The sequence below is a fragment of the Corvus moneduloides genome, chromosome 1, assembly GCF_009650955.1.
Source record: "Corvus moneduloides isolate bCorMon1 chromosome 1, bCorMon1.pri, whole genome shotgun sequence".
NCBI lineage: Eukaryota > Metazoa > Chordata > Aves > Passeriformes > Corvidae > Corvus > Corvus moneduloides.
In genome coordinates, this window is record NC_045476.1 from 23,904,680 (window position 1) to 23,919,365 (window position 14,686).

At 45.1% G+C, this 14,686-nt stretch overlaps 1 protein-coding gene across 2 annotated transcripts in view; it reads right to left on the reverse strand.

The window, feature by feature from the left end:
* Positions 1–83: 83 nt before the first annotated feature.
* SLC66A2 (solute carrier family 66 member 2) overlaps positions 84–14,686 on the reverse strand; it is a 66,014-nt gene continuing 51,411 nt past the window's right edge. For both annotated transcript variants that reach the window (XM_032101992.1, XM_032101984.1), the window contains one exon: positions 84–2,860. In XM_032101992.1, coding sequence (XP_031957883.1) covers positions 2,653–2,860 — 208 coding nt within the window. In that variant the 3' untranslated portion in view covers positions 84–2,652. The remainder of the gene's footprint in view (positions 2,861–14,686) is intronic.

Genomic DNA, 14,686 nt, shown 5'->3' on the forward strand with positions numbered 1-14,686 from the left:
CCAATGCTCCTGACAAGATGAATTATAGTAAGAGCTAAGAAGCACACATTTTGTACCTGAACAAAACAAAGCAACACTGCAAGTTATATATAATAGGTAATTTTTATTTAAAAAAACATTGCAACTGACAGAAAAAATAAAGTCCATGAAATGTGCCATACATTCAAAGAGATGTATTTAGAGTAATCGATTTCTTATTCTCTGAGGTGATCATTGAAACAGATACTTCCTGACAAGCAGAGAACAAAACAAAAGTTCTGTAACACTTTGTCCCTAAAGTACCTTGCAAGTTCTAGAGTTCCTGGCCAAGAGTCCTACTTGCTAAATGCCACATACAGAAGATGACTTGGACATGGTTTCACTGGCTTCTCTTCCAGCAGTTGCTGCTCTAGTGTAAATGAGACTGGTCTGCAGAGCTTGCTGGTTTGGGTACTGATGACAGACTCAAGAATCCGCACAAGGAAGAATCCCAAATGGAAAAAACAGAAATTGTTTAATCCTCAGTAATACCTGTAGTTCAAAGCCAAAGAGGCAGCCAAAAAGTGTGCACTCCCAGGTGAAGGTATAACATACAGAAGTATGTTTCTTACAAACCATTAATTTCTTACATCCCCGTTTTGCAGAATATTAGAAAAAGACCACCAAATACAAAAATCTTACCATTACAAGTTAATAAAAAAACCCTTCAGACCCTTGAAACGCACAAGGAAGTGTTTGTTTTCAAACAGTAGAAATACAATCCTCATTAAAGCAGCATACCGGAGAAGCCAGTTGTTAAGTTTTCAATTAAAAAAGACAAAAGCCCAGATGTTCCTGTAACACAACCAGAACACTGGAGAAAAGAGAGGAACAGAACATTCATAGTCTGCCATGCTGAGTACATTGTCTTTGTAAGGTCACTTCAGGCCTAGAAGAGTATCAAACAAAGAGCATGGGGTCAGTGCCTGGGCACAGTGTGACTCCCCTCCGCTGGACAGTTTGCTACCAATGAAGACAGTCCAAATGCAAATTGTGAGGTTCCCAAAGAAAGCACAGTAGGGGAAGTATCTGACTTATACACTGAAGTTATCAAACCTCAGACTTGCTGCCACTGGTTAAGAAAACATAAGCTCTTGTGCTATTCTTAGAGGAAAAATGATTCTGAAAAATTTGTCCAACATTTTGCCTGTGGTCAGACAGGACTCACCCAGCAGAGGGAGAAAGCCTCATGAAGGAAGCAGCACAGGCATAGCTGTTCCTGGACCAAGGGCCTTGCTACGGCCTCCTCACATCACCCAGGGCAGTTTCATGACAGCAGCATCACAACAGGAGCCCAGGGGTTTGGTGACAGCCCCCACGGGTCCACACCACCAGCAGCTGCACGTCACAGACAAAGCACGGTGACCTATGCTGGCAAACAGCCTTTAGAGACAACAGCTACATAAACTCTGCTCTTTCGGCTTTCTCAGTCCCTCTAAGTACACGCTGTTGATTCTTCTAAAAGAGAAGAATCTCTTCTTTAAGAGCCTAGAAGTTCACAACAGTAAAAGGAAAACATGGACTCGTTCCTTGTTGGGCCAATGCAGGAAACACCCCAAAACATAACCTAGTTCTTGTTTGGCATTGAACAACATGAACACAAATCTCAGCCTCAACAAATCAAGCTGTCAGATGCTGGTCCTACTCCAGGGGATACAGCTTTTTCTTTGTCTCAAACTTTTTCATTTCTGAGTCAATGAAAGTGGACCTGCTTCTGTCTTTGTGGCTCAGTCACAATCTAGAAATATTTGCTTGGCAATACTGGCAACACCCATCTGCTGGCCCCTTGGTTTGGGAAAGACACCTCACAGGCCAGCTCTGTCCTGTGCACAGCTGCTGGGGCTGCCCCCCAAGTGCAGGGCAGGCTATTCCCACACCCCATGGTTTCAAAGCATGACTACCTAAGTTCCCTGCAGTCTCCTGCCGGCTCCTCCTTTTGCCTGGATGCTTGACTGGCTGTGCCAGCTCTAGACATGGCTCCAGAACCAGCACCATCAGACCCCCTCCATCATCTCCTCCATGTGTCCTCCTGCAGGGAGGGTGAACACCTGCTCACTCTTTAGCCTCTGTGGCCGGCTCATTTCTGGCTGCTCACCTCTTTGCAGGGCCTCCCACCCCCACCTTCTCTGCTCACTGGACACCCTTAAAGAGAAAAGAGAAAGCTCCTGGATTGCTCTTCAATACTTCTTCCTCCATCACGGAGATACTGAATGCTAGTATATGTCACAAACTTCCCACCAATATACAGACTTTATATTACATATAAATAGGTAGAAGTTTCAGACAAAATATCCTGTAATTTCTGTGGTGTAACATTTTTAAATAGCATTAAAATCACAAACCATCCAGCCCTTGTGATTAAATATACAAACATTTGTGAATTGATAAGGCTCATAGGTATGTATGCAAAAATAAAGTGCCCCCCCCCCCCACCAAGAAACAGCTCTGTACAGCTAAGTCCGAAAACAGAGCGAGCAAGTTATTTAACACAGAACCTCCCGAGCTGGAACTGCAGCCAGATTTTCCATCCTTGTTCTCATTTCTGCTTTCAACTCGGCAACACAGGAGTATTTACAAGTGGAAGAAGATGTCATGGCTGACTCTGCTGACCTTCAACCCGTCCAGCCAAGTTCCTCACAGGGCCTTGGTGCTGGCTGGGTGTGCAGTGTGGGACACGGGCTTCTGAGGGTAGTGGCTGTACAAGTAAACCTGCAACAGGATAGCGATGTCCACAAAAACCTGCAGGAGTCCACAGATGGAGAACTGGAAAGGGGCCTGATTCAGGATGAAGTAAACAGTCTTGAACGTGTCCCCACTGGTCCACATCAGCACCATCTTAATGCTAAAAGACAGAGAAAAGGTAAGAGTGTTAACTGAGAAGAACTTGGCTTTGGATAAGACCTGCTGAGCCAGAGGATCCCTCCTACTTCAGCTAAAATTTATACCCAACAGTGGGTTGGGACTCCCCTTGACATGGGCAGACTGCGTGCCTAGCCAAGGCACCACTGAACTTGGAAGGGAGGATCAAAGTCTCTGCTCCACAAACTGCAGCACTCTTATCTCAGCAATTACAGCTCCAAATACCTGTGGCTATGAAGGTATCCAACATGTTTAAATATCCAGCTAGGATATTTGACTCAGTGGTGCTCTGTAAACATGACTGCCACATGCTGACAGCATTGACCATAAACCAAAGTAAAACGGTGCACAGAAAAGAACAGCGATTCATCCCAGCAGTTACTTCCTGTGCGTGCCATTCTGTGCTCATGCAAGGTAAAGTAACACACAGATTGCTCTCTCGTGCATGCACACATTTAGCACTTGCTGAAACAAACAAAATAGATAGATGAAACCACTCCTTACTGCAGAAAATGCATAACCAAAAAAAGCAGAAAGACAGATTGTTCAGTAATACAGAAAGAGAAGAAATTACATGCCTGAAGCTGTTACTGGAAGGACGAACAGCACTAGGGATTTTTATCAAGGACACAGATCAAGAGCAATGCTCAGACTTCCTTTTAATAGCCAAACTTGCTTTCATCTTGCTCTTCTGCTGAGCATTCCCTGTCCTGTAGTCCAGCTCCTGCTCCCCCACATCAGGAGAAACTCCGGGGAATAGAAGCAAGTTCTTCAAACAGACCAAATTACCTTCAGTGTCCTCAACAAAATGTGAACAACCACCCCTGGAAGGCTGTTTCTGAGCTTCATGCACTTTATCAGGAGGACAAAAGCTATGTAGTCCACAGTAGGAGCACTGCACATGATTTGTCATAATTACAAGCAATTTACATTTTGCCAGCACAGACTCCATCACACAGTCAAGCCCATGCAGCAGGGCAGTACTTAATGTTCTGCCCTTTTCCAATGCTCAGGCAGGAGCTAGCAGGATTTGTGTTTGGGACACAAGCACACAATGCCATTGCAAGCCAAATGCTGCAGCCCGTTCTTTCCCTGCATGGGAAGGGTGGCCAAGAGCATCAGTTTGTACAGCCCCCTCACACTATGGAAACACGAGCCTTTTGTAACTCATGTCATATGGCCCAGAGCACAAAACAGGTCTACAATTGGGACCTTCCACAGAACCTGCGTGGAAGTGCAAGCAAGGATAATATGGGGTCGAGTGAGCAGTCATTCCCCACCCAAGGTCATTCTAAAATCATAAATAAATACTCAGAGAAAGAAAACAACGGCTGAACTCTACACGTCATTTGTGCGTGGTGCAAACAGCCTGTACCACCTGCCCTGTGCATGTTTCCAGTCACACCAAGTCACCTTACATCACACTTACAGGACATTCATAGATGCAGGTGGTGATCGGGATTGATTGAGATTTTAGTCAGAAGGGCAGTAAACTCTGAGGGTAATAAAACTGGCACCTCCTCCTTTGTTTTAAGCTTATTAGTGTTTGCTGGGCAACCGATCACAATTTAATTGTGAATCTGTCCTGGCATGGCTAGGCATCCTCACTAAAAGCACATGCTCAGCCAGGCCAATCAAACTAACTGCTCACTGTTGACAGAAGGGCAATTCAGCTATACCATGAGATAGCTGAATAGGAATTTAACAAATATCCTTAACGCAAAAGGTATTTGCCACACATTCCCTATGGAGAAAGCTAGCTGGGTTTTTTAAGTGACCTTACAGTGCAGTGCAGTGCAGGTGTGGAGGAGAAGATACACAGTCAGAAGATGTACAGCCTACGGAAGAGTTAACCCCCTCAAAGAAAGAATAATCAATCACTGAGGAAAAACTTAAGGACACCTGCAGTTCAGCAGCACCACAGGAGCCAAGCACACCTCTAGCTGTGTCACATGCTGTGCCAAGTTTGCCAAAGCAAGTGTGTGTTTTGCTAGGAAGCCACCTGTGAACTCAACAGTCTGCAATACCAGCTGGAAAACTTGGTGCATGTTCTGACAGTCTCTGCATGTTCCAGAGCCCACACTTCAGCTCATACACCTGACACTCAAGGACATCATCATCATGCCTGGAGTTCTGACTAGGACATTACAACACTCCACATACACGAAAATCTCAACTTGTCCTTGACAAAAATGGTCTTAAAAAATGCTACAGATAGTTTAATAAGATAATGCCACTGGTCTATCTGTATACCAAAAAATATACATCCTTCTCTGTCCAGTAGCTTGGACAAAACAGCAGAGAAAACCTGCAAATCAGCAAGGTACAATAAAAACAAAATATAGAAAACATTTGACATCTCACAAAACTTAGTACTGCAGCTGCAGCAAGGTTCTCAGGGCTGATGCAAAGTAGTGACTGTAGGATTGCTGGCTGCTCTCCCAGCGGAGAGGCTGGGACTGGACAAAAGGAGCGTGTCCAGCACAGACCAAAAGGAGCATGAGGTAATCACAAAGAGCTTAGCAAGGAAATGGGGACAGTGTCATGCAGGAGGTGAGAAAAGGCAATGAAGGGCCACAGAGGAAAGCAAAGGAGACAGCAGAGGAGCCAAGAGGTTGGTCAGATGAGAAGACAACAGAAAAAAGAGACTGGAGTAGGACAGGGAATGACAGGAATGGAAGAGAACTGGAAACTTGGTACACCAGTCCTTGAAAATGCCCTGAATTTGGGGTGGACAGTTTGTGTGGCAAAGTTTTAGTAGCAGGGGCCAGGGAGGCAGGCTACAAAGTGACTTTTATAAGAAGCTGCCAGAAGCTTCCCCTAAGTCCAAGAGAGCCAATGCCAGCTGGCTCCAAGATGAACCTGCTGCTGGCAAAGGCTGAGCCCATCAGTGACAATGGTAGCACCTCTGGGATAATGTATTTAGGAAGGGGGGGGAAAAACTGCTGCACTACACAGCAGCCAGGTGAGAGGGAGCAAGAACATGTGAGTGGAACAGCCCTTCAGACACCAAGGTCAGTGCAGGAGGGGGAGAAAGTGGTCCAGGCACTCGAGCAGAAATTCCCCTGCAGTCCATGGTAAAGACCATGGTGGAGCAGCTGTGCTCCTGCAGCCCATGGAGGTCCATGGGAGAGCAGAGATCCACCTGTAGTATGTGGAGGAACCCACCCTGGAGTAGGTGGATGCCCAAAGGAGATTGTGACCCCATAGGAAGTCTGTGCTGGAGCAGGTCCCTGGCAGGACCTATGGGCCCAGGGAGAGTGCAGGCCAAAGCAGCAAAGCTGGAGCAGGTTTCTGTCAGGACTTGTGACCCCAGGGAAGACCTACGATGGAGCAATCCACTCCTGAAGGACTGCACCCCATGGAAAGGACACATGGAAAGGACACATGGAAAGGACCCACAGTGGAGCAGTTCATGAGGAACTGCATACCATGGGAAGGACCAGTGCTGAAGAAGTTCATGAAGCACTGTCTCCCTGGGAGGAACCAAGGATGGAGTAAGGAAAGAGCATGAAGTGGACGGAGCAGCAAAAACAACATTTGATGAATGGACTGCAATCCCCATTCCCTGTCCCTCTGTGCCATTTGTGGGGAGGATGTAGAGAAGATAAAATAAAACTGAGCCTGGGAAAAAGGGAGAGGTCTGGGGAAGCAGTTTTAAGATTTAGGTTTATTTCTCATTATCATACTCTGATTCTGATTGGGAATAAATTAAATTCATTTCCTTGAGTGGAGTCTGTTTTGCCCGTGATGGTAACTGGTGAGTGATCTCCCAGTCCTTATCTCGACCCATGAGCTTTTTGTTACATTTTTCTTTCCCGCTGAGGAGGAGGAGCGGTATGAGTGGCTTGGTGAGCACCTGATATCCAGCCAACATCAATCCACCACGGGGGTAAAGGTAGGGAAGAGGTGTGTGCTGGCCCAGAACCCCTGCATCATCACTCCAAGCACCCCAGAATGCCCTCAGCACCCTCTCCAATTCAGTACGTGTCTCACTCCTCCAGTGCCAACTCCAGGGAGGGGAAAAGCTACAGCTGCTGTTGGCTCCCTCCCATCTCAACCAGCACCCATTTGCACACAGAGCCTCAAAGTTTCAGCTTGCCAAGAAACACGTCTGTGTGGCACCCTGGGGGAAACAGAGCTGGCCCTGCCCCCACTACCACATCACAGGCCCGTGCTCCAGGGGGCTGGGAGATGGGCTGGATGAAGCTTACAGCACCAACACACCTTCTGTCAAGTCCTAGCTTCCAGACGCTCAGTGCAATAGTAATGGTCCTCCCCCCAATTTGGAATTTGCAATTGTTCTTTCCTTGCTGCATATGCAGATGTCACTTGCAATGATGCAGTGGTGTGTATATGACTATGAGTAATGGATGGCATGGATACACCATCACTGTTCTCATACTTCCAGCTATTGTGTCACTTCAGGATGCCACATTGCACAGAAAAGACAGGTTTTGTCTGCAGCTTCTCAACTTCACCCAGTCACCTGGAGAAGAGAGGTAATTCTTATATTCGTTCTTACTTCTGGGGTAGACAAGAAAGACACCAATCTAGCTTGAGCAGATAGCTGCCCCTTACCTACCCTGGTGGAGAAAAGAGCAGTGTCTGTGAGAAAGGGAGTGTTTTATTGCCCAAAAGAAATGAGAATATTCAGCTGGTTGTGGAGAAGAAAGAATAAATAGGGGAGAGCACACCCAAGCCCTTGCTCTCTATTGTAACCCTGTATTTTGCGGAGTCAATCATAGAACCATTAGGTTGGAAAAGACCTCTTAGATCACTGAGTTCAACCATTAACCTAAACTCACCTAACCCTGCCAAGTTAAACCCACCTCTAAACCACACCCCTAAGTGATGCATTTGCACATCTTTTAAATATCTCCATATTCAGGTGGATGTCAACCAGCACCCCCATGGTCCTTTTCAGCTGAGGACCTCTCCAGCCACACTTTCCCAAGCCTGTAGCTTGGGCTTGTTGCAACCCAAGTGCAGGACCTGGCATTCGCTCTTGGCAATGCTCATACAACCAACTTCAGCCCATGGATCTGCACCTTTGCCATGTGCCAGATGTCAAGGGCTGGCAGATCACAGCCCACTGGCACACCAGAGTCTAACCCTTGGCTTCACAGTGCAATAGAAAATGCTGCACTGCTAATGCAGAGGAGGCTTTGCTACCGTAGGCAGTCAGGGCCCACCACCAACACTGCCTGAGATTGGAGAGCACGGCACAAAGAGGCTGCATGCACCAAAAATTTCCCAACCTATCTCACAAATACCAAGTTCACACTCCATCTTCCTAACATCTGCAAAGTCACACAAGCCAAGCTGTTCTGTGCAGCACTGGCTACACAGCAAAGCAGGACTTAGGAGTAAATATTTCTTTCCTGAAATAGCCAAATAGCCCAAAGCTAAGCTGGGGTGATGTGGAAGGCAGGAAATGCTCACCTTGTCGATATGGAGGATATGCTCTAGTAGGACAGCACAACTGCTCTTAGCGAAAATGAGCAAGCAGGTTAGGGGTGAGCAGTGCCAGAGAGCAACCTGGGGATGCAGAAATAAACAAATGGCAGCATTTGTCTGTGTGACAACAGAGATGCCAACTGGAGAGGAAGGAGGCAGGAGCTGCGTTCAGATAGCTGGTATTGCCAGAGGCTGAGGCAGACTTGCGGTAAAAATAGCACTTCCCAGTAATGTACATCAGCACTGCAGTATCCAATGACAACAAACCTCCTAAAAAGCAAGTGCCTTCCTCACAGCTGAGCTCAATAGAAGCAGTTGTTAATGTAGTAACAGCCAGTGCCAAGTCTGTGTAAATTGCAAATGACCACAAAGAGGAAAAGCTGGTATTTTTTCAACTGTTTTTAAAATCTGAAAGAGCACTTATTTATTCTGCTGCTGGAATTAATTCTCAGAAAGACACCAGCCCTTCTGATCAGACACTAGACTAGGGGTGGGTTGCTAAATGCTGGTTTTTAATATGGTAATATGAAAATGCCCTATGGTGCTGCTGTTCTCTACCACTGATAGCAGATTTCATAAACAAGCTGTACCCATCTTCATTTGCTAAATAAATAAATGACATGCTGGAAAACAGCATTCACTTTTCTCATGGAACAACTTGCTTCATTCACGTTCCCTGTATGTTGTATATTAATCATGAAGTGACAGCAACTAGAGGTAAAAACCAGCTATCAGCAACACGGCATCTGCAGTCAGGCAACAAACCTTAATTTTTACAGAGTTATTTCTGGAATTATTTAGATGTAGAAAAAGCTTGTAAAGTGCACTCAAAAGAGAGAAAAACAACCCAGAACATTTTCCGGTGCTTCTTTTTGTGGAACTATACTAGAGGCTGAGTAATTTTAAAAACAATTACGTCAGCCAGATATTCAGGCTCAATCTGCCTTATCCAGGACTAATACTATTCTAATCAAAGCTTTTCAGCATGTTCATTCCTTCTGCACAAAACCTGACTGGAACAGTCTCCAGTCTCTTGATTTTCCCTCGGAGTCTTTGCAGACTCTGCTCAACATTAGTCACTTGTGGGTCATTACACCTTTCTTCTTCCTTCATCTGAAAGAACAAAAACTACCAAAAAGAAGGATCTTGTAAAAAAACATGAGATGTGAAGCCCCCTCTTCCACTTCTCTGGTGAACCAGTCTGTCTTAAGACTGTTGCACCCCTCCATTCAAACAGCTTACAAACAGCAGCAGGGCTGCAGAGCAGCAGTTTGCAGAACACAAGCTGGGACTGAGCACAAAACATAAGAAAAAAGACACAGCAGTCCTCACTCCCCATTTGCACTGCAGATTTTCTCACACTGATGTTATGACTCTGCATGTTTGCAGCTTAACACGCAAACCCAAAAATACCCTGCGCGCTGGAAGGCACAAAGAGAATCAGACATTAGACGGTAACTTCCATTGAAAAATCCTGTAGTGGTTTGAGCAGACGTTTCAGCACAAATAGCAACAGGAGGTACGTGTTGCCCTGATGTAATTACATCCTGCTACAGTCAAAATCTTGGGGCTAACTGTGCTCGGACACTCGATGAACTCAAAACTTCTAAGTTATTTTCGATAATAGAAGAAAATAATATAATTTATTGACCTTTACCTACTTAAAGAGGAGAATTAGTCTGGACTCTTTGTTCAAGAATCAGTGGAAGTTATCCACAACTTCCACACATCATGGCCCCACATCATGGCCAACTTCCCCACATCTTGGCTATGACACAGGTTTTGCCAAATCTGAAAATGTGGTTAGACTTGCCACAGTTTCAGACATTTCTTCATATATTAGCACTTGACTTTCATACATGCTAAAACAGTGACAATTCGTTGAATGACGGGATATAAAAGAAGAATAAAATAATATAAAAGCTGACAATACAGTATTTCGTTCAGGAATAAAGTCCACATGGAAACAGCCTGTCAGTGAGTATTTTCAACACTGCATTTGATCTTGGGAAGTGAGGAAGAAGGTACAGAAGGTATCTCTCCTGCAGCCTTTTAAACTGCTACCTCCCACAAGCCATGTGCACAGGAATGTCTGGAAGAGAAAGCAGATTCAGTTGTAACATCCTGACTTTGGAAAACTTGTAGCTCCCATTTGCAGCTCCAAAATAGTCTACTTAGAAAAGACAGCAAGCATCCGTAACACTGCGCTTCAATCAGAAGCTGGCCTGCCTACAGCAGTGAAACACAAACCAGAAAACATGAAACATGAATGCCATGTTATTTTTAACACTGCACAAAACAAACAAAAATTAATAAACAGAGCATTTGTTTCTAACAAAATGCCATATGGCTTAACAAAAAAAGGAGTTCTCCTCATGCTAAGCAAATTGCTTAGCCTGCCAAAAACTATTAAAAGGGAAAGAAGAAAAAGAAAACACAGGGATCATATATCGAAAGTGTCTGAAGTTTGAAAATATGGAAGCTAAATGTGCATACCCTAAGACAGGTCCTTCTGTGTGAACAAGCAAAGATCTTGTTTTAAATATTGCACAGCCAGCTGGGAATCCAAGCATGAAACTGTTCACCAGTCCTACGTGCCCTGCTTGGTGTTGGTGCCTTACCTCACTTCTCAACAATTCCTCTGAGGCTGGAGCAGCGCTGACCATCTCCAGAGCAAGACATTTGTCCAGCCCCACAATACTAGCAGGAGTTAAGAGGAGCATGCAGCAAGAGAGATCCAGCATTTATTTTGGACCTCTGTAACTAAGCTGAAGCAGTTGAATTAAAGCCATATCCACAAGCAATTGATACCACAGTCAGCTGCAATCCAAGAGCAAACTATCTGAAAGTTCCTGTGATTATCAGGGACTGTACTCATCACTGAGGAAAGACGAAATGCAGGATTTCACTCTGAAACACCATCAGGCAAACAAACCCAAGAAGGTGCAGTTGAACAACAAAGTTTCATGGAAAAACAGGGTAAATGGGTATTTGTCAATTTTTTTTCATGATTATCTGTTTTCTAAACTCCCAAAAATGGCAGAGTGTCAGGCATATGAAAGGACAGTCAAGGAGAAACGACAAGACATGCCACACAGGGCCGGTGGATAGTCCAGGATCAGTAATATGGCCTCCAGGTATGCCAAGCAGCTGTACCTGAAGTTTTGTCTGTAGGGGTCCAGAAACTGGTAACCCTTAACAGGTACAAAGTACTTCTAGTACTCTACAACTTGTGCTGAAAAAAGAAGGGCAGCAGGTCTTAAACAGCCCAAAACACCCCAAGTTCTGTGAAGCAGGTGTGAAAATAAATCTCTTCTGTAGATCAGAGGAGAGATTTGAGCCACAATTCACACCAGTGCCCTTCCTGCAGGAGACACAGATGGATGCCAGCCAGACTGCAAAGCTCAGGTCTGCTCAGACATGTGGTATGAACACACATCAGACAGGCTCTGCTTCTGCTGCTGGTGAATTGGGAAGCTTGAGACCTGCTGCCATGGCAGGGAGCTGATTTGCTCTGGTGCCAGGGCAGAAAATCACGTCCTGCACTTCTCACAATAATGACAGTCAGCTGCCAAAACACATGGTACTGGCAACTTAATGAGAATGGTGCAGAGTACACCTAAATCACACCATCCTTCAACATCTCACTCATGAAGTTGTTCTTGAGGATTTGTCCCTGCTTCCCTGTCTCTCACCTCCCACTCATGGCATTGCAATTGGTGGAGCTGCATGCACAGCTGCTGGATCATGCTGCTCTAGATGCTCTCATGCTGCCCATCTTCTCGCCAGCCGCTTGGCACAGCCCACCCTGGGGCCTCACATCATGCACTGAAAGGTGGGTGATAAAAGGACTTGCTACCATGCAAGGCCACAAGGAAACAAATCCCAGGAAGCAACATTCCTGCCTGGGCTCGCTTCCCTACAGGGTGAATTGGCCTGCCACATCCCAGTTGCTGCAGCCTGCCCCCCCGCCCACTGCCAGGAGGGACGTCACTGCTATGTCCTGCAAGGCCAATGCCAAGAGGTGGCAACATTAATGTTCCTGTGCAACACCATTCAGTGTATTTCCTGCTCTGGTTCTAAATAATTTGGGACAAACTCAGTTTGAAAGGAAATAAAAAGACGTGCTTTGCTTCAGCCCAGCTGTGTATCCCAAGGCTCAAAGCAATGCTTTTAAATTTCCCTTTCTTCCTGCCCTAGAGAACCAAGAGATCATCAGACTCTTCATCCAGCTCAATCTGAGGTAATTTGAGCATATTTTCTCTTCAACTTCATGTAGTAACGAGTACATAGGCTGAGCACACTTCTAGTATTCCACTTCAATAACTGCAATTACCTCTTGGTCAGCACACACAAGGTAACAGTCCCAGCTCTAGTGCTTTCCTTGTTCTAGGTGACTGGAGTTCAGCTGTCTTCAAAGCCAGCATCCACAAGGACAAAATCTAATCATGTTGCAGTCACTGCTTTTCATGAATAATAATCACATCCTTCAGTTAGTAAAAATGCTTCTCACATTCTAGGAAAACACTTGGGGAAATGAAAATCCTAAACACACTAGTGGGTAAAATAAGAGTGATCACTCAGGGACGAAGTCCAGACTACTGTCCAGAAAGAAGTTACAGATATTTGCAAGAACAAAGCTTGCATTCTTCTCCAAAACACCTTAGCATGGTAAGGAAATAACGGTGGACCTGGCAGTTATTAGGTCAATGGCTGGACTCAGCAATCTTAGAGGCTTCTTCCAACCTTACTGATTCTATGAAATAACCCCTCGCAAGCTCTATATGAAAGTATGTCACCACCTGATTCTTTATCTGAAATGCCAGGTTTCTTCCTTTCCTTCCACATGCTCATGTGCACACAGAGGTGCAGAAGTGAAGTTACTGGTGACAGTGACACACCATACACCTGCGTGCTGCTTCTCAAAACAAAGCCCAGTGGGAAGGCTGTGCTTTGTCAGCAGGTGCCACCACAAACCAACCCTTTCTGAGCCACTTCCCAAATGCAGCATTGCCACAGACCCACAACGGTTGCAGAGCTTTGAAGGCCTGCTGTAGGCAGAAATGAATGCTCTAGGGAAGAAATAAAAGCATCACGATCACATCCCACACACAGTAGCATGCAACGAAATTTCAGCCCAAGTAGGGTCTTTGCAGTTCAAAAAGGATAGACATCCGCTAGCCTATCTTCATTCCCAAACTCTTACCATCTGTTGCCTTGTACACTATTAATCCTGTTTTAGGAAATTCTCTTATACAAGACTTAGTATCTGAAGGGACAAGGCTTCCCCAACTACCCTGAAAGCTTGCCTGATAATGCCAGGACATTTGGCTTGGCATGTAATTCCCTTATGTGATGTAGACATATATCATTCCTAGCCATCCTCCCCAGAATAAATTAAAACCCTACCTTTCAGCCTTGTTGAAACAGGTTTTTCTGACATCCAAGATTTTTTCTTTCTACATTCCACTCAAGAATACTATGAGCACTTACTCCCCTGTCTCAGTTTTTGGGCCGATCGTTCAGTATGTTAGTCTCTGCACTTCCCACTCTTCTTCTGTTTGCTTGTCCCTCTGTGTCTGAGGAGCAGGGGACCAAATGCACCATTACACGTCAAAGCTGAAACAGAAAATCTCTACAGTTGACCCACTTGGATCTGCCCAACTCCCATTCTCTACCCAATTCTTCTAGGTTGCCTTTCTGGACCACCCTGCAAAGTCACTTCCGGGCCTGAGGTTCTTTGATCTCTTTTATCTGCTGTTCTGGCTCATCTATTAACTACTTAAATTACTCACCACTCTGCTGACTTTACAGATCTTCATCACAGTCAGTGATGAAGATATTTGCATTTGATGATATTTGCATCCTTGCATCTCAACCTACATTTCTTCCAACTCAAATCTGTTTACTTCCATTCTGTATTTCTAATACCACTCAGTCCTACTTAACTGAGGGAGACAGCCCTGCAACCACATAAGCAGGTAACTTATCCCACTTATGCTGTGGTGAACTCTGACAAAACAATACAGGTGCTGGAATTTCAAGGATTGAGGCACTTTTGTTCCCAAATTTGTTAGGTAACAGAGGAAGAAAACGTTTTAAGAAAACTTTCATCTCTCAGGTGTCTTCATGACAGGCTCAATTCTCACCTTTTGTGCCTTGACCTGGCCTTAACTATGCAAAATACCTTGCATGACACTTCCTTGCCAGTGGAAGATGGAGCACCTGAACTTAATGGAATGCTTTTGTAACAGAAGTACAATAAATTTTCTCTTGTAATTCAAATTTCAGCGCAGAGAGAAAAGCACCGAGAGAGCACTCATTAAACATGCCACCAGAGCTTTATTCC